Genomic DNA, 20910 nt, shown 5'->3' with positions numbered 1-20910 from the left:
TTATGTGCGTTCATCAGACACTAGTTCATCAGCCACTGGTACATCAGACACTGGCTCATCAGACACTAGTACATCAGACACTAGTACATCAGACACTAGTTCATCAGACACTAGTACATCAGACACTGGTTCATCAGACACTAGTACATCAGACACTGGTACATCAGACACTGGTTCATCAGACACTAGTACATCAGACACTAGTTCATCAGCCACTGGTACATCAGACACTGGCTCATCAGACACTAGTACATCAGACACTAGTACATCAGACACTAGTTCATCAGCCACTGGTACATCAGACACTGGCTCATCAGACACTAGTACATCAGACACTGGTACATCAGACACTGGTTCATCAGACACTAGTACATCAGACACTAGTACATCAGACACTAGTTCATCAGACACTAGTACATCAGACACTAGTACATCAGACACTGGTTCATCAGACACTAGTACATCAGACACTGGTTCATCAGACACTAGTACACCAGACACTGGTTCATCAGACACTAGTACATCAGACACTGGTTCGTCAGACACTAGTACATCAGACACTAGTTCATCAGACATTACGAGTACTCTTTTATGTGACTGTCCGCAATAACTGCCAACAGTCTTCTTCTGTTAGGATTTGTTTCGCTACATCCCAAGCTGAGTGTTTACAGTTTAAATCTTCTAACAAAATCGTTAGAGTATCGTAATAAAATACGTTTTAAACATAGGTGCATGAGAATTTATATCATGGACAATGGTATGTGGAATAGACGACTAAATTACCACTGTTAATTTTTATGTTACCTGTAACATCTTCTAGGTTGTTCTAATATGGTAATTATTACAATGAGTGGTGAGATATGTCTTTTGATGACTACGGCGACGCCACAGGACGCCCTTTGGGCATCCCTATCAGTGTTAGCTCTGTACACGAGATAACCCAGAATTATGAACTTTTCAGTTGATATCAAATATGGCTCAGTAATACACGCGATGCCTACTATAAATTGTTCAAGGTAGACAATAAATGAGGATGAAATAAGAATTATAATTTAAGTATTTAAGTTCTTTTTCGATCTTATAGTACGGTAAAAAGAGGAATGGAAATTTATAAATGTTTTATACACGAGTGACGTTGAGTAGACCTATTGTTGAGTCTTATCTCTGTTCAAATGTCTTCATCGAACAAAGACCAGGTCCGATGGTCTGATACGACCAAGACACATGGACCGTTACGACGGAGAGTCTCTTGTTTTCAGGAGGGCAATAAGAATGACACGTTTACACTATCAAAATGTGCGATTAGGATACGTTAGTCATCAGAAGTATAAACGTTAATTTATATAGAGCTACCTTTAGTTGTAACATGTAATGATGCTTTTGTAGACTTGACAATTAATTGTTGGAATCATGAACAAAAACGGGCAGAGTTAGGATGCAGGATAATTATATTGGCATCGTTGACGTTAGAATTAGATATTTGATCAGTCTATGCAAGTACTGTTTTTACATTTTTATTGTATTGATTGATAAGTGGAATACGAGTTGTGAAGGACTCTGATATAATATTCTTTACTAGTTTGAAACAATTTTGTAGGTTTACAAATGCTTAGCTCCCTCCATCGAAGAGACTCTACCAAAACGTGTTGGTTCTATTTGAAATCGTTAGTTAAGAGTATGAAAACAATCTGTGTCTTCTAGACTATGACATGCTTACCATTTGGAAATGTAGGTCTGTTTGACACGTGAGTCACATAGTCGTGGTCGGTAAAAGTTAGACTAGCCGGTTTCACAACTAGTTTTGTATGTATTTCGTGTGATCTGGGATCATGATCGGTGAAAAAGAAAAATATCTGATACTAATGTTGAGTTTAGCTCCATTTTACCTTCCGCTTAGTACAGTACAGAGTCTGAAATTTGACACTGTCACATACTTGATTCCTGGATCTGTAGTTCACATTTGTCTGGAGTGATCCCAAAAGATTTGCGAAGTGTGTAATCTCTCTAGATGAAGAGGTGTTTTTAGTGTCGTAGGTACACAATTGAGTACACAGCTATGTTTTAGACACGACCCCAAAGCATGGAGGAGCAACCGAGCTTTCTTTTTATGAAATCTACTCGAAACAAGTTTTGACCACAATGTTTGCAAGTAAAAGCAAGACGAGTGCACTTCAAAGAGTGTGTGTGTTATATAAGCGACAAATCTTATAAAGTGAATTAGGAACATTATCTTGATACAAAATCGACGAAACTTCAATGTTTAAATGTTTGTTTGAATTTACATTAGGAAAGTTAGAATCTATTATTGGGCTTTTAATTGGTTAATTGGTTCAAAATTAGATTTACGATTTTTATACTGCTTTGTAACATAACCTATCTTTTTGGCTCTTTACTATAAAACTGAAAAAAGTTCACACAAAATATATTACTTAGTATTTTGTCAAATTATCAGTATTATTTTTGTTTGATTATTGATGGATAGTGAGGAGCACGAAAAAGAGATAGAGTTAGAGAGATTAATAATGATAGTATTTAAACTAGTTAGTCTTTAAACAGCTAATTTTCGGCAAATATTTAAGTCTAAGTAGTCTCAAAATTCATAATTTCATAATTTTTAACCTAGGCCTACATGTACAATAGTTTTTTGGAAGAGGATCTTAACTACCCATTTGTTTTTACAATACTCATCTAGTACAGTTTATTGTGGAGTCCTTTCTACTCCAGCGGTATTTCAAACTTTGACATTTTAAGTTTTAAAAGGAAACTGCTAATGCCCATTGGCAAATCCGTGTTGAATTTATTGGCAATGGACAAATAAAGCCTCTTGATCATAAAGCCGCAGCCTATATATTATAATCAAAGTTTATTTATATAATTATAACACTAGTTTTATTTTATAATAATAATGAAAAATACGGTGCATATTACTTTGCTGTTAACAAATAAAAGTTTATAAAACCAAAAAATTTCAGATTGTTTATCTTTGCAATTTTATGTGTTGTTGAGATGCCGGTATAAGAGTGTAGAACAGGTAGGCTTCTACTGGTGACTAATAAATGTTTCCACAATTAAACTCTAATGAAATAATAATTATCGTTAAACATTACGTATTGGACTTGCTGTGTGTCCGTGGTGAGTGTGTCCGCACGCGAGCGCGCAAAGGTACAGTAATTTATGTATATCAGTGAGCAATGTGCTCCCCCCGCTCCTAGTAGCTTGGTAGCACTGCCGGTAGAGGCGCCACTGTCTGTGTCCGCCGTTCAGCTTCCCTTCCACTTCCAGTCGACTCGAGGTTGTCTGTGTGAGTGTGACAGTGACTTTGTGTCGTGTCGTGTGTTTCTTGTGATTTGTTTACATTGTTTACACTTATGCTAAAAGTGGACTATTCTTTATACCTGCACGGAATCTAGGTAAGATAATTCAGTTGTATAGTCGAAGTATTATTCAGTGACTGCAATAACAACGCGATGCTTATTGCAGTGATTTTACTGTATTTGAATTTCTGCTACAATGGTGGGGGAAACGGACACGACGCGCTTCGTATATTTTGAATATCGCCTAAGAGAATTGTACATATCTGATAACTGAACCAAACAAGTTTGACACCTTCGTTCATATCTTAGACTGTGACATGTTCTGCTCGATGTTTGTTAATATAACACTTGTATTGAATTAAATGGTTTTACTATTAATCACATTATGTATTGTCATATATAAAATAACACTCAAAGATTTTTAAAGTTATGTGTAATTTTTGTATTATACACCATATTATTTAGCTTCACAGTTAACATGCAAATTAAAAGATTCAAACAAACTAATACAGACAACTTACCATGAAAATAATATCCCCAAAATGTCTTTGTAAAGTTGATATCTCTTAACAAATTCAAAGAAACCAATAATATCAAACTTGTAAATAAATTTTATAGAGATCAACTAGACCACATGTTATGCTATGAAAACAGAACATCAAATTTAGTTTAGTAAGTATTAAATATTTAAGTAAGTTTTTTGGAAGTTTTTCATATCTTTAACTATAAGTTTCACAAAACATACAATCATCTTATCCCAGTAAATGAGTCATAACAATAAAAACACAGGCATTATTTTTTTTTTTTTTAACTTTGGCTTTTATGGGTTCAGTGAGGTTTCAAAGCTATCCAAAAGACTTCAAGATAACAACTGACCAAATTTTGGATAATATAACAACTCATCCATACAATTTTATGGAAATATATACTGTATAGTAATTTAACCTTAAACATTGCTGAAACAACATCTTCATGAAATCTCAACTTAACAATTACCATTGCAACAACTACGGTATTAACCTTAAACGTTCTTACAACACCAAAGAAAACTTGAACTTTAGTCTAACAGCCGCACCTAAAATATATTTTCCGATTGTGACGGAAAGGATAATTTACTTGTTTTCAGTGTGTTAGGTTATAATAAAATACCAAACTCTTCTGTAACCAATTCAAAGTGAAAAAATTTGAATGTAGCCACCGAATATAACATTTTAAATACAATATGAGTAATGTGTTAGGATTAAGGTTTGACGGGATAACAGGATTTTGGACATTTGCCATTGTTATATGTTAAAAAAGGTATAACACAACGTTTTGAGGATTGAAATCTCTCCTCTTCGTCAGGTGGGGGAGGTATTAGTAAATATAAAAATAAAGAACAGAAAGAAGGAAAGGGTTCAAACATTAAAGAGATCTGATAATTGTAAATTTATATGTAGCTCTGTATGGGATAAAGTAAAGACACAAACATTATATTAGATTCTATTAAACACTTTGACTATTCACATAAAGGGTTCACCTCTGGCTTGTGTGTGCCTTCCAGTTGAACCTGCAATGTGTACAGCAAAACCGGTGTGTCATTTACATCTGGGCAACCCAGTAGATGTCCAGGAGCAACACACTACTAACTCCTGAATATTTTATCCCAGATATGGGATAAAAGGGTTGATCGATGGGTATATTATCTGCGGGAGATGACTATTATAGTAGGTGGAGCTCCCACAGTTTAAAAGGTTGGTTGCAAGTTCTAAATATAATACATAATGTTCCCTACCCGCTTTGACTGGAAGGGGCTAGCTAGACCCTCCCTTTCCCCAAGACTGAGACATTGTGCCCCCTATCTCCATCCTTATCCATTCTGTCACTCTGGAAGCATGTACAAAGGTTCATCAAAACTCAGTGCAATGAGATGTTTCCTCTGCTTCTTCTCCATCACACTGATCACTACTGTATCTTCTAGTACTGAATTTGTTGGGTGTGATATGAACACTATTCTAGCAACACTATGAACTGTGTGTCATAGTATGACAACATCCTGAACCATATAATCCCATTAACAAGAAGAAGATGTTCTGGCTTCAACATTATAATTCTCTTTACAGAGCAAGCATTTGTGACTGGTTATTCTACAATTGGTTACTTTTGCACTCAACCCAGAAACTCCACCTTCGACCTTAGTGTCTATGACACACAGATCGTGACCTCTTTTGAAACAAAATTGAGATTACAGCGTCTTTGTTCCGTTCAAGAAGCTGCTTCTGTGATGTAGATAAAGCAACAACCCAGTGTCATGCATCTGTCTAGTCAACGGCTATTAAACTTCCATCTACACCTTTTCGTGTTTATTCTATTCAGCAGGTAGTTGATTAAAATGGAATAATACCCCGACCCTTAATTTCAAGGGACGCATGTGGTGGATTTTAATTTCTAGAAAAAAATGTATTGTATTTCAATACTACTCTAGCTTTGGCTTAGAAAGTGCACAAACTCATACTATATCCTTTCACCAAATTGTGTTATGTGGCAATATGTCCATATAGTAACTTTTCCATGTTGAAAAATAATCATTTTTCAGGGGCTGCCCCCCTGAGGAAGTACCGGATCACTGAATATGTGATAAAATAGATTTTTATGTCCAGTAACTTTGTGTAAGGTTTTGCAGCTCTATTTTAAATATAGGTTAATGTAAAATCATCTAAGCCCACCCCCCATGAAGTAGTGAGGTATATAGTTTTTTGCCAGAATTTCAGATCATTAACACATCGACTGCAGTGGATGCATACTGATACTATCCCAGATATCCTAAATTTAATACATGACTCATGTCCTACACTATAACATACTCATATACAACATATTCAAACTACAATATAATTTGTGGATACTCTATCTACCATGCATAAACACTACTACTATACCTTCTGGTAGTGAATGTTTTATGTGTTACCAATGGTCTAGATATAGTATACATTCTAAACACTTTGGCTACCAAGCTTGTAGACTACTTCCATAGTGTATGTTTTATGTGTTAACAATGCTCTAGATATAGTACATATTATTGATGCTTTGGATCCTAAATGACACTGTGTTATAGTCTTGTGGAATGCAGCATAGTCTTTTTGTAAGCTCTGAGGAACACACATGTTAATCTGATAATAAATTGTAAATTAATGCAGTAATAATAACAATAATATAGATATATTCTCATTGTCTTATCATTTACACATTGAGGGTGAGATAATGAGAATACCTTTTCACCTATATTACACTATATTTTGTAGTCTAAGTGTCTATGATGCCAAAATGATGTAAGGAGTTAATTTGAGCTTCTTCGTCACTGACTTTTATGGATCTCTTCTGACAAACATGACTCCAGATTCCAGGAGTCAAGTCTGTGACAGTGTCAGATTCCAAACGCTGCACTAAGAGGAAGGTGAACTGGAGCTACACCCTACATTCACATTGAATCAACCTCCCCCACCATAGCTACATTATGTGTAATAGATCATATGCTTGACTAAAATGATCTTTTTTAAAGATATTAAATTGAGCGATTCCTAAATTTTCTACATCCAACACAAATTGTCATCAACTATTCAGTGGAGAATTGGTACAAATAGTGGAAAAAAACTGCCATTAGAGTTATTGTGAGTAGACCATGTATTCCAGTGTTTTCATCAGTCTGTTACAGAGATTTGTAATCCTTTGTACTCTGGTCTCTGGTCAAGATAAAGGTAGTCAGTCATTGGTGTTATTTGACTTGGCTTTGGGGGAGGGGTGAATTTGATTGAAGAGCACACCAAACCTTATGGAATAACTCTGAATAAATCTAAATTTAAATACATTAGATAGACTTCAAAGAAACAAACTAGTTGGAGTGCTGATTTACTTTTTAAAAATTCTTTTTTTTCGGGGAGGGGTGGAGTATTTCCTTTATCCTCCCACTTAGTTACGCCATCATCAAAGACTTGAGTGCTGAAATGGCTTTCTGATATTTCTGGTTTTTTGAGAACCTTATGGAGAGCGATTCTAAGAGTTTGCAACCATAAAAATTATTAGTTTTCTCATTAAAATGTGTAGGGGGAACATAAGATGGTGTTTATTTTTTACAAGAACTTGGAGGAATTAAGCTAAAAGTATCCTTATAACGATAAGACATTTGATAGTTTCACTGATAACGGCGTAAAACTGATTTTCAGTAGTCATTATTAATGTAGAATTATGTATGAAATTGTTTCAGTGTTAACAAAAGCTGTATTGAAAAAGTGTATGAGTTGCGGGAACAGATGTTACGGATAAATCTTGATTGAATCAGCAGGAATCTTTGTTTTAAAAAAATTAAGTTAAAATACATCATCTTCGGATGATGAACAAAAGAGGATACGACCTTCCAGAAGCAAAAACTACATAAACAGCACAACAAAGAATGAACAAACTCAGTCAAATCAGTTTTAATCAACATAATAGTAAGAAGTCTCAGATATTACTTTCCTACCTAACAAGATGTCTGTATAAGTGATTGGCTATATTCACTGACATAGCAGGATTTAACAGTTCTTTACAATGACTTTTCAGAGACAGTTTTGTTCTTGATCAATTTGTGAGATAAACCGTCAAAATATGTTATGTGCCGCAACTCTTAAACTATTCCTATAGACTTCAGAGATTCTAAAACTATGTTTTGTCAGGCACTTTTGTTCGACCCTCTACAGTTTTATCCTGTTACGTCATAAGCACGTCTGAAGGGGTGTTTTTCGTTCGTTGCCATCAGTGCGGGATGGTGGTGCTGCCTCATCCCGCATTTGCGGCAGGAAGCATTAGTATCAGACCGTTTAAAAACTAAAAATAATTTCTAACCTTTATTTAAACAACCATAAAAACTGTTTCCTTTGTTTTCATTACTAATTCAGTAGTTTTACATCTGACAATAATGCTTCCTACTATCGGTGCAGGCTACGGTGACCAGCGAGAAACATCCTCACAGATAGTGCCTTTGATCGATTACCTTTATTGTACAAGTAACACAATTTATAGCATTGGTTATAAATGTTAATCTCTTGTGTAACTAGTATAATGAAAGCTATCACGTAACAGAATACATTTCTAGAGGGTCTGGTCAGAAATGTCTGAGATGTAACAAATATTACGATTTCATTTGCAAAAAGATGTATTCTATAAAAAAAAGCATGAGTTCCAAATCCGGCTTAACGATTCTAAGTTCGTTATCCTTATAGCGATAAGACATTTGATAGTTTCACTGATAACAGCGTAAAACTGATTTTCAGTAGTCATTATTAATGTAGAATTATGTATAAATTATTTCAGTGTTAAAAAAGCTGTATTGAAAAGATTTGTGGGTTGCGGGAACAGATTTTACGGATAAATCTTGATTAAATCAGCAGGAATATTTGTTAAGATAAAATACATCATCTTCGGGTGGATGAATTACGATGATCTGATATGAACAAGTATCTCAGTTGAATGGTTTGAATGGAATATTCGATTCCCGCGTATGAACTTCAATGATTAAGTATGCACATGTATAATCACTGATGTTTGACGAGCTTTGTCAACCTACTGGGATGGAGATCGGGATGTTTTGTAGTATATTTCAATATTGAAATAAAAAAAAAATTGGAGTATAATGCCATTAGTACTAATTTAGTAATGAAAAAATCGGCCGATGTTCACACTGGTATAATGTTTCTTAAGCCTAATATGTATTCCAGTGGTAGAAGCAAACTTGCCCCACCATTGTAGGCGAAATTAAGCTTGCGAAATTTAAGGTCTATCGCTCATTTGAATCTCGAAATGATCTGCGGACAAACAGTGTGACAGAAGAGAAAATCTGCCAGCCTACTGAGTGATAGATTTCAATGGAGCTCAGTCAAATCCCATAGATGGACATGCACTTCGTTCTCATTCATGGAGCTCAGTCAAATCCCATAGATGGACATGCACTTCGTTCTCATTCATGGAGCTCAGTCAAATCCCTATAGATGGACATGCACTTCGTTCTCATTCATGGAGCTCAGTCAAATCCCATAGATGGACATGCACTTCGTTCTCATTCATGGAGCTCAGTCAAATCCCATAGATGGACATGCACTTCGTTCTCATTCATGGAGCTCAGTCAAATCCCATAGATGGACATGCACTTCGTTCTCATTCATGGAGCTCAGTCAAATCCCATAGATGGACATGCACTTCGTTCTCATTCTTGTTTATGTAGATAAGAAGTTTCAGGCATAATTTAAAATCTACAGATGGAATTGTTCTCGATGCATTATGAAGATATTATGCTAAGCCAATTTGTATAGAGACAAACGGCGTTGCCTAAGTAGAATTGAAGTTAAAAATTGCGAAATTTCAAGTCCATGCCTCAATTTGATTTATTCAGAACGGAAAAAAATTAAACGGACATATAGACAGGCAAACAGGCAGGACAGTAATTTTTCCAGAAATGTTGCAAATAGCAGAGCATCACCCTGAGTTATAGACTTTGCTAATGCTCAGCCAAATCTGAACCATGCACCATAATCGAAAATTATATTGTATATATACTAATAAACTGATACAACAGAGTATTGAAGGACCCGACAGGATGTACGAATTTTTTAATGACCAAACCAAGAAAAAATGTCAAAATATTATATAAAGTCTGTTTGATTTGACTCTCTATGCTTTTTCTCCTAGCCATCGTGGTTACCTATACAAAAATATAGTATCAAAATATTCACGCATATACAAACGCTCATCCAAATGGAATGACATGCTCTATCATCGAACTCGATATTCCTCATATAGAAATGAAGCTTCATACAACATTTCATACAAGTCTATTAATAGGCCAATCCGTTCTCGAGATATCGTGTGGAAAAAGATACGGAATGAAATTGTTCCAGTCCCTCGAGTGATAGACTTCGCTAACGCTCAGCTAGTAAAATGTGAATAAAAAGGCGCTGTCCTGTTTTTATTTTGTACATAAAAGTGTATTTTTTATAATGCGAAAGCTTGCAAGTAAACTAAACAAGTCTTGAAGTATTTCCTTGTTGTTTTATGTTGTACAAGGCCAGAACGCTTTCAGTTACTCGATTGGTCGCAGCAACCTTTGTCGGTTCCCACACAATGAGTTGTGGTGGCCGTTTGGTAAAATGGCCTGTGTTTGTGCTAGTCTGTAAACAGAGGAGGAGCAGCTTCGCGGCATCTGCCCACCTGTGTGGCAAGTAGAGTGAGAGGGAAGATGTGGCTAGAAGGGATTGATGCTACCTGTCTCCTTCCTACCTGCCTACCTACGTCTAGGTGACACAATAGAGGATCAGGTCGCTTCACTGTACCTGTTGCTAATGTCTTTGATTATTATATAATCAACGTCCCTACACAAATTAACGTAAACCTTGGTAAGACTTCACCTCTGCGCAATTTTAAGAAAATGAACATATGTGTAGAGGATCAATTGTTCACTTCAATTAACTCCCATGAGGCCATCAGGTACGTACTTGGTGCGACTGCAAAAAAACGAACAATGAAAAAGCTACACGACGGGATGATATTCTTGCGTCAGTTTTGAACAATCAGCTAATATCATTCTGTATGCTGTCTATTTCTCATTGGCCGTCTAAACCAACATATTTTAAACAATGCCTTAATAAAACCGTCGTTTCGATTGAAGAACATAAAAAAACATAAAATATATGTAAATATTACCACTCGATATCTCGTCTTCATTGGCATAAAAGTAATTGAAAAGTCTTTTTGGTGTGGCTCAAAGCCGAGTTTAATGAAAAGCAACTCGGCTTTGAAAAATAAATCATCAGTTGAATTGCGAGTTTTGTTTATGAAATGTTTGAATCTTCAATGTTCTGCAGTCACTGAATGTTAAGGATCACATTTAGCCTCAGTTCTGCATGATACCTCAAAGGTCTATGATTCTGTGGAAAATGTACTTCTTTAAATTACACTTCTTAGCTTCTAGGAAATAGGCTACGTGGTAGGGAATCGAATTGTACTTGGTCTTGTCTGAAGAAGCATGAAAAATATTTAATTAGGATAATGGAAATGTGTTAATTTTTCGTCTTGGACTATGTGGGGTACTCAAAGTTTCACTATTGGCGCCTCTCTTTTTTCTTTTTATTTATTGACCTGAATGACTTCCCAACCCACATATAGCTTTTTAAATACTACAACTTTTCTCTTTACTTTGGATCTGATTTTGAGATGTTCCCAAATACTACCTGAAATGTCTACAACTCCTTGTTGTAGTATCAAACATTTTTACTCTGTTCCAAATAAAAATTACTAAATTCTTCAAGATACTAAAAATATAGTGCATTGGCAGATATCACTCAAAGTTTACACCAAACAATCTTGCGCGTAACAATAGTACAACTCAACTCTAAGATACGAGAAAATTGTCTGACTTAATTTGTGGAAATGTAGAAAATGTGTAATGAGTAAGTTTCTTGGGCATAGTGGTCAAAAATATGAAGGAAAGAACGTGTTTCTCTTTTGGCTGATAAGTCCTCCGATGTTATTGTTAATGATCTCTCCTACGCCTATGTACACATCAATGCAACTAACAATAAAGCAGTTCACTTTACAGGACATTTGTTAGTCATCATCTGTTGATTTGCATGGTTAATTTATGGATGAATTATGGAAATGGATACTTGTCATTTCTGGGAGCATTCCTATCGCTATCATTTCATGAAAGTGGTTACAAAAAAGTACTGCATGTTTTCTAAAAACCTTTTTTCCCGATAGTGTCGTAAAAAGTTTGTGTAGAAGCCAGTACATTCAGAATTATTACTACTATTAGCTGTGCTATTGATAGCGAGGTGTGTCATGACAATGGCGAGAGCAGAAATCTAAATACCCGATATGGCAGGAACGTCAGAGCACTGGGACCTTTTATATGACAGCCGCGGCTCACCCTGCTCCAAGGAGCTTGTTGATGTAAAGTCGATGACGTAAAGATGTTGCTGCAGTGCTCCAAGGTGAAGGGCATGTTGACAGTGGCGAAGAGCAGAGAGCGAAATACCGATATGGCAGCAATGTCAGAGCACTGGGACCTTTAATAGGACATCCGCGGCTCACCCTGCTCCAAGAAAAAAGCTTGTTGATGTAAAGTCGATGGCGTTAAGATGTTGCTGCAGTGCTCCAAGGTGAAGGGCATGTTGACAGTGGTGAGAGCAGAAAGCGAAATACCGATATGGCAGCAATGTCAGAGCACTGTGACCTATTAATAGGACATCCGCGGCTCATCCTGCTCCAAGAAGCTTGTTGATGTAAAGTCGATGACGTAGAGAAGTTGCTGCAGTGCTCCAAGGTGAAGGGCATGTTGACAGTGGCGAGAGTAGAAAGCGAAATACCCCGATATGGCGGCAATGTCAGAGAACAGGAACCTTTTGTTGGACAGCTGTAATGCACCTTGCTATAGCACACTTGCTGACGAGAAGCTGATGACCTAAAGATGTTGCTGCAGTACTCAATTGCGAGTTGCGTGATGACAGTGGCGAGAGCAGAGAGCGAGCTCCTGATGTGGCAGCAATGTCAGAGCACTGGGTCCTTTAGTAGGACAAACGTGCTGCACCCTGCTCCAGCAGGCTTCTGGTGAGAAGCCGATGACCTATTGAGGTTGTTGCAGTGGTTCTCTGCACCTGGACTCGATGCCAAAACACCACACAGGAATGCTGTTTAGCATAATATTGTAGCATTTCTTTTCGACTTTTTTCTCAGCTAACCAACCCTTTTAGGAAATCGAATTAATGTTGTATTTCCAATCTAATGAATATTTGTATGTACTGAATAGATACAGTACAGGGCCTACCACCTTTTTGGATAGTTTATAAAAACTCTACAATTAAATATTACACACCAAATCAAATTTCACTTAAAACAAAAGAAAGTAATACAAAACTTGTTCACATAAATTATAGTATACTAGGTGGAATTATAAGTGTTACAAATTTAAATATTGCTCAAATTCAAAGAATGAAATAACAAATCTTCTGACGAAACCTTATCAAATTTTTTGTCTGAATTTTTTGAGTGTATTGGATAGTTTTTGAAAAATAAACTGGAACTTGTATTATGCATAGTAATGTTTTGTTATATGTTTGTAACTTAATAAAGGTAAGTTTGAACTCACAATCCAGATGAAACCCTATTTAGAGGTTTTAATAAGTTAATGTTTTAATAAAAGTAAACTTTTTAATACAATAATTTTTTATTAATCTGGTATTTCAAAAACAGATTAAAATTCATACAACATTCTCATAGAAATCTTCTAGGTATAATTTTCTGTTTGTACTATATTTGAAATTATTTATATTGAAGTTTGGCTTTAGCCTCAGCACAAACAAAACAATTATATATTTACGGATTTATCTTCCGCAGTTTATTATGGGTATCGTTGGTTTGTTTTCAAAACTGCATGGATTTGTTACTTAATAGGTCTGTAATTATACGTGGGGAGATAGAAAATAGTTTCCTCTTTTTTGTCTCCTGGACATTGTCTTAAAGAAGTACGACAAACTCCCTAAAAACATTTACAAAACTTTCACTATAAAAAACTTATTGCGCCACCTTTAAGGACTGTAGCCTATGTGGAGATGTTGATGTAGATAGATCGACCATGCACCATCTGTAAGGAGTGTAGCCTATGTGGAGATGTTGATGTAGATAGACCGACCATGCACCATCTGTAAGGAGTGTAGCATGTGGAGATGTTGATGTAGATAGACCGACCATGCACCATCTGTAAGGAGTGTAGCCTATGTGGAGATGTTGATGTAGATAGACCGACCATGCACCATCTGTAAGGAGTGTAGCCTACTGTATGTGGAGATGTTGATGTAGATAGACCGACCATGCACCATCTGTAAGGAGTGTAGCCTATGTGGAGATGTTGATGTAGATAGACCGACCATGCACCATCTGTAAGGAGTGTAGCCTATGTGGAGATGTTGATGTAGATAGACCGACCATGCACCATCTGTAAGGAGTGTAGCCTTACTGTATGTGGAGATGTTGATGTAGATAGACCGACCATGCACCATCTGTAAGGAGTGTAGCTTACTGTATGTGGAGATGTTGATGTAGATAGACCGACCATGCACCATCTGTAAGGAGTGTAGCCTATGTGGAGATGTTGATGTAGATAGACCGACCATGCACCATCTGTAAGGAGTGTAGCCTATGTGGAGATGTTGATGTAGATAGACCGACCATGCACCATCTGTAAGGAGTGTAGCCTATGTGGAGATGTTGATGTAGATAGACCGACCATGCACCATCTGTAAGGAGTGTAGCCTATGTGGAGATGTTGATGTAGATAGACCGACCATGCACCATCTGTAAGGAGTGTAGCCTATGTGGAGATGTTGATGTAGATAGACCGACCAGCACATGGAGGTGGCCATATTACCAGGTGGCACACAGGAGGCAAGTTGCATACTATTGTATGCTAATTGTAGAGTCGTCAGACAATCACTGTCTCTTGCTCAAATCTAAATGATTTAGCAATTTTTATCTTGAGACAATGGCCCTCCACTGGTACTCTGAATGTGGCCTACTACCGCTTTGGCAACTACCTGGCAATATCTTGTTTGGAATTGAAGATGGTCTACTTACTCAAGCTTTGTACTAGAGAATGTCAATTACCGTCTGCTAGAAACTGTTATTGGGGGATTTTGTAAGCACGGTCTTAAAAGTGAAAGAGATTTTAGAAAGACGTAAAAATTAGTGGAGACTATTATTTCTACAAGTCGGGAGCAAAAACACGCATGGTAGGCAAAGATATGATTGAAAGAGGTGACTAGTATAATAAACTAAAACTATTTAGCAATCGAATTTATATTTTCTTGAGAGAAGTAAACCTTGAATCACACTGCACTGAATGTTATTTAATGTGTATTTGAAAGCTCTACAGGTATGTCCGTAGGGTTTCAATAAACACTAAAAGTATGACTATTTACAGACAGTAAACAGATTTTTGAGTGATCCTTTTCCCGCAAGAAATACATTTAAGAAGAATGTTATAAGCTTTTCTCTACAGAGACTGCAATTTGGACCAAATTTTTGTACGGATCTGTTGACTGGATTATAATAATGGTGGTAGTTTGGTTTTTTCAGAGGCCACTGTGTCCCTATCTACTACTTGTTATTTCACGATATAAGTAGGTTTAGATAAGGTTATCATAAATATGTTTCTAGTAGTGCCAAAGTTAAAGATAACCTTTACGAGCGCTTACGTGATTTGGGCTTGAATTTGGGCACTATCTCGAGGAATGTTTTTCTTTTTTAGGCAGAAGTACGGGTCACCGAAGCCCGCACTGATGACCAGTGGCACCATGGGTGCAATACCACATGGAGTGATCAAAATTTTTGTCCTTAGGAAAGGGATCTTGTCAGTACTCCTGTAAAGGGAGTCTTGACTAAGAATTAAAAATCATTAAATCGTCTGAAAACCGATTGCGCCTTATAACCACTGGAGGTTACAATCTGGAATAGCCTGTGGACGTACCGTTGCAGTTAAAAAAACTCACATCTAAGTTTGTGTGGGAAAAATAGGAAACCTTTCTCGGATAAATTAAACTTTTTAAATGAATTAATTCATGTTGTTAAATAAAACGCACCATTCAAGAGTTACGAGTTGAAATGAGGTGGGCAAGTTAAAATACCTGAAATTTAAAAAAAATCGTATCTTAGCTTGAACTTGCATTTTGCTTGGATAGGCTTATCAAATGAATAATTTATGAATACCCACCATTCGAGGATTATGAAGTGAAATAAAAGGGGAGAGTGATGAATACTTGAATACCTTTGAATACTTTCAGACATTCATATTTTTGGCTTGTATGTGCTTTTGTGAAAAACTTCACAAAATAGCCTCAACATACAAAGACCGAGCGGTTTAAAACGGTGGCCTTCGGTTTTAAGTTAAAGATAGCACAGTTTCAAAGCCAGTATGTGACCATTACACTTTTTATCAGTACCGTAGACCTTATACTGTATCTAATCACCCCTTATTCTGTTCGATAAGATCCTCGCACAGGGTAGTGATTCATGAGGACGGGCAGAATAAGGGTTAAAAGGTAGTTGGCCCCTCCTTAAAAATATCTGGAAATCAGGCCGAAGAAAAACGGAAGAAAATAAGGATATCGGTTTTTAGAGAATTCATATAAGAGATTAATTTGAAGAAATACACATCTTTATATTATAAATTTCCTGTCATATTAGATATAAAACGTGTCATTTTTACATAATAATCTACTAATAATTAATAGCCTATGGCGTTTACGTGCTCAAAAATCTTGAAATCACTTATCATTCTTTGAAGTAACGATTCATATAAATATTACTAAAATTTAACATCTATAGCAGCATGTCCTTGGACCTGGCGATAAATTGCACGAAATCCCTAATTACAAATGCTACAACTCCACGAAGAATAATACATTTTTTAAATATATTTTCAGCTTTCACGAAAATTACCTTCAAAGTCTGTAGCTCTAAAGTATTAATCCAACAAAAACCAACTGCACCACGTTAACCCTTTGAACCCTTAAAAGGTACTTAAGATTGTAATGTTCATTGAGAGCTTTTTCAAAGATACCCCACACGCCACGCAGGTGCAAATTATGATTTACAGTGTACATCTATCGGATTTATTCTTGAACGTGATTTCGTCATCCACCAAACCAATGATGTGGTTACAATTCATTGTATCTTTATAGCCATAACCTATATAATACATTTTAAATAGTGTGTTTTAATCAGTGTGTGTTAGGATAATAACTAGAAATAAAGTAGATAGTGTAGCACAAACATACTATAAAATATGGAACAGTGAGTGTGTAACGTGTGTGACTCTTGTTACAGGCAGCGATGCCGAGCCCAGGGACGGCTCCACCTCGCGAGGAGCCCCGGCCACGCGCCATGCCCCCCAGCGCCGCTTATCACCACTCGGCCTTCGTGCCTGTCGTGCCCAGCCGATCCCTGCACCTCTACCAGCCGGGGGACGAGCTCATGGCGATGATGGCCGACAAGCGCAAAGAGCTGGCTCTGCGAGAGGAAGCCGCTTGTGTAGCAGCAGCGCACGCCGCGGCCGCGATGTTGCTGCCCCACGGGGCGCCCCCTCCTGCCCCCTACCCCGCGGGGCTTTTTCCTACCGGGGCTTCAGGGGGCCGGGTTCCCTCTGGCACCCCCCGTGTTCCCCTCGGCCTCAGGACCCCACTCACACCTGGACCGCCGACTATTGCGACCCCCCGGTCGAGCTTCTAGGCCGAAGAAGCAATTCATCTGCAAGTTCTGCAACCGGCAGTTCACCAAGTCCTACAACCTGCTGATCCATGAGCGCACTCACACGGACGAGCGACCTTACTCTTGTGACATCTGCGGCAAGGCTTTCCGCCGACAAGATCACCTCCGGGACCACAGGTCAGTCTGATGATGATATTTTATAGTACAGTAACAAGTAAATAATGCAACATTTAAAACAAATGGTCTCATTATAATACAAAATAATTCATGTATTTAATTATCGCTCTAATGTATGTGCCTATTGTCGACTTATACGTTTTGGAAATATCAAGTTTTCCCTTGTTGTAAAGAAATCATTGTATAAAAAAGATTAAGATAGACATGATAATAGAATAGTTTGCTTCTTTATGCTTCCCTAACAACAATACCATATATATTTATGGTATATATATATATATATATATATATATATATATATATATATTAGGTTTTAAAGAAGTAAATAATTTAGCTGGTGAAGTTTGCGACACAAAAACAAGCATGAACAGGTTTGATTTCGTATTTGTTTTAAAATGTAAAATTTCTTTGAAAAGTCATATTGTGAATGTTTTAATTATTTATTCTTTATAACTGAGCGGTGTATATAATTAAATAAATGTCGTCCTAAATTTTCTTCCGAGTGTGTAAGAAAATTTAGACAGATTACACAGGAATGGAACAAAATAATAAAATAGCGTGTAAAAAATTATCGTTTTGAAAAATGTACTTTTCGAAACGTATTCAAGTGAAATATGTTTTAAATATTTCCGAACTCAAAACACAACGTAAGTTTCGAACAAGTTCAAATTTATAATTCTCCCTTTCGAAAGTGTTATAATAATTGCTTTTTTAGGAAAAGGAATAGTTTAACATTCATCCTACTTGACGCTAATAGTCAATAAAGTCATACAAAAAATAAAACACAGTGGGATTTATACTTCTTATAGCTATTGAAGTAGCCTAAGTTACAGATAATGAATTTTTAATACGTGTAGCTACTGAAATTTCAGGATAACTGAGCCTGTCCTTTACGTCCTGATAGTTTCACGTGATTTAACTGTCAGTCAATAAATATTGTACTACTAGTATGAACAGGTTGGTGATTAAGGAATTAAATTTCAGGTTAGGATTATTTAGGCGTTTGAAATACTTTCAATACGTAGATGTCTGTTTGAGAATGAGCTTTGATACAACATGTTAATTGAATAAGACCTGTTTAAAACAGTTAGTAATATGAGAAGAGGTTAAAGTATCAGGTTAGTTGGCGGCAGTTTTTGGAAACTCTAAGGGGTGGAGAGGGAGTTGATGGTCGTTTCAACTTTTTTATAGCAGGGTGGTGAGACTACAGGGGGCAGACAGGCAAGTGGAACACATTATGTTGAGCCATACATAAGGGGTACGGAATACGTTGTTATGTAAGGTCCTTGATAGTATAATAGCTTTCAGGCAGAACTTCGATTGCTAAGTGTGCAAATTCTAGGATAAATCCAAATTACTGCAAAAGATGATAATGAAGACACATGAGTTGTGTGCACCAATAAATGGGGTTTTCTGGCCGGCGGATACTTATTTTCCTGTTTTTTAACACCTAAAACTTTGGGCAATATTAAGTTTGGTATGCCACACTTGGCAGAAGTTGATTTGAGGCCAGCACACCCTGAAAAATCTGAGCAGGAAGACAATATGTTTGAAGAGTTGGAAACAGATTAGTTGGAATGTATCATTCTTCTGGTTTGGTAATAGGATACGTTCTTGGCAAAAATATCTAAGGAACTGTTAAATTTGTAATGCAAAGAACGTTTTTTATCGCCAAGAATTGTTTTATGTGGGTGTAAGAAGTAGAAAGAAGAGTAAATTTATCCAAAGGGATTAGTAATCAGAGTTCTCCTCCGGTACCATTTGTGCTTCACGGCAATAGTTTTAATTTTAATAGTCCAACTGAAAGTGCAAACTGCGCCAAGGTCAGATTCTATTGTCGTTGAATAGGCCGAGGCGAAACCACTGGCCTTCCCGGCCTGCCGGTGGGGAGATCGTGGTCTATCGCTTACCCTGTTCTGGCCAACTCAGATTACAGATGCGATTTGGATCTTGGGCCAAGGCTTTTCGCTGAGCGAGAGTGGCGTCTAATGTGTGATCTTGTATCTTGTGATCTTGATACTGAGCGTTGTGAGTACAGAGCGAGCCACAATACATGGAATTTCATGGGCTCCAGGCGTACACGTTAAAATCGTCCTTTTGTGTGTGATTTGATACGTTTTGATATTGTTCCTTTGGTGTAAGGCCAGTTTTAGACGTTCATCATCTTAGTTTGGATTTTATTGTGGTACATTCTGAAATCACACTTTCAAACTTTTTCCAAATGTCTTTTAACTCTGTTTTGGTGTACCTATTCTGCTGTAAAATCACGTGTAATGTCCCCTCCTCTGCATCTCGGTTATCTTTATCTGATATGGTTGCACCATTAACTCATGTATTCAATACGTCAAACGTCTAGACTAGATGAGGGTGAGATTTACCGCCCAGATAACTATTTTTACCTTGGTATGTGTTGGTTACCTGTATAACGAAAGTCCTGTACTTCCTCGTCGTCATCACGTCCTGTAATTCCAACACATTGATTTTCAACTTGAATAGTAAAATTGATGTTGGGATGTATGGTATTAAATGTTGATATTGTAAGAATATATCTAAGCTGTCTTTTACCTTGCGGTCAAAACTACCCATACATCAATATAAGTAGCGAACTCATTGTTTTAGCTTCTTCAATTCTATCCTTCCAGAGAATATTTTTTGAAGTTTTCTATGTATAAGTTTGCCCACAGTTGATAGTGGTGATCCCGTCAGTTTGCTCATAGACCTACCCTCAAAAGCGAGGCGTTGATTGTAGATGTATTTAAGCCAATTCCGATACAGTATTACTTAAGATTTTATGTTCTTAACTATTTAAAGTATCATTCAACTATTTCAGGAATTGGTACTTTAGACAACGATTCAAAATATAAACTGACAAAGTACACAAGTTTCATCACGTTTTACGATTTTTGTAATTTCGATAAAATGTCCTGAATCTCTAACGTTTGATTAAGTCTTCTCCAAGCTGTCACTTATAAAATTAGATAAACAGTTTGATACATACTTTACACAAGGTGATCAACACAAGGTGGCCGTTTTGCACAACATTTGCCATAACACGTTAGCGCATGCCGTAAATGACTTGCACAGGAGGGTGCACGCGTGTATTTATAAAGTGGAGGTCACTTTGAAAATCTGCTTTAAGTCATAACTAAGTCAT

At 36.8% G+C, this 20910-nt stretch overlaps 2 protein-coding genes across 2 annotated transcripts in view; one reads left to right on the top strand and one right to left on the bottom strand.

The window, feature by feature from the left end:
- LOC124363466 (activating transcription factor 7-interacting protein 1-like) lies at positions 1 to 576 on the bottom strand. The gene has a single exon (XM_046818715.1). The coding sequence runs from the start codon at positions 574 to 576 to the stop codon at positions 1 to 3; it is 576 nt and encodes a 191-aa protein (XP_046674671.1).
- A 2668-nt stretch (positions 577 to 3244) lies between these two features.
- Positions 3245 to 20910, top strand: part of LOC124362158 (protein bowel) — a 46085-nt gene continuing 28419 nt past the window's right edge. Inside the window, 3 exon segments of the mRNA XM_046816400.1 lie at positions 3245 to 3410; positions 17199 to 17524; positions 17526 to 17756. Coding sequence (XP_046672356.1) covers positions 17205 to 17524; positions 17526 to 17756 — 551 coding nt within the window. The 5' untranslated portion in view covers positions 3245 to 3410; positions 17199 to 17204.

The sequence above is a fragment of the Homalodisca vitripennis genome, chromosome 5 (genome assembly GCF_021130785.1).
Source record: "Homalodisca vitripennis isolate AUS2020 chromosome 5, UT_GWSS_2.1, whole genome shotgun sequence".
Lineage (NCBI taxonomy): Eukaryota > Metazoa > Arthropoda > Insecta > Hemiptera > Cicadellidae > Homalodisca > Homalodisca vitripennis.
Note: the sequence above shows the minus strand (reverse complement) of the source record. Positions and strands in the feature narration are given on the sequence as shown.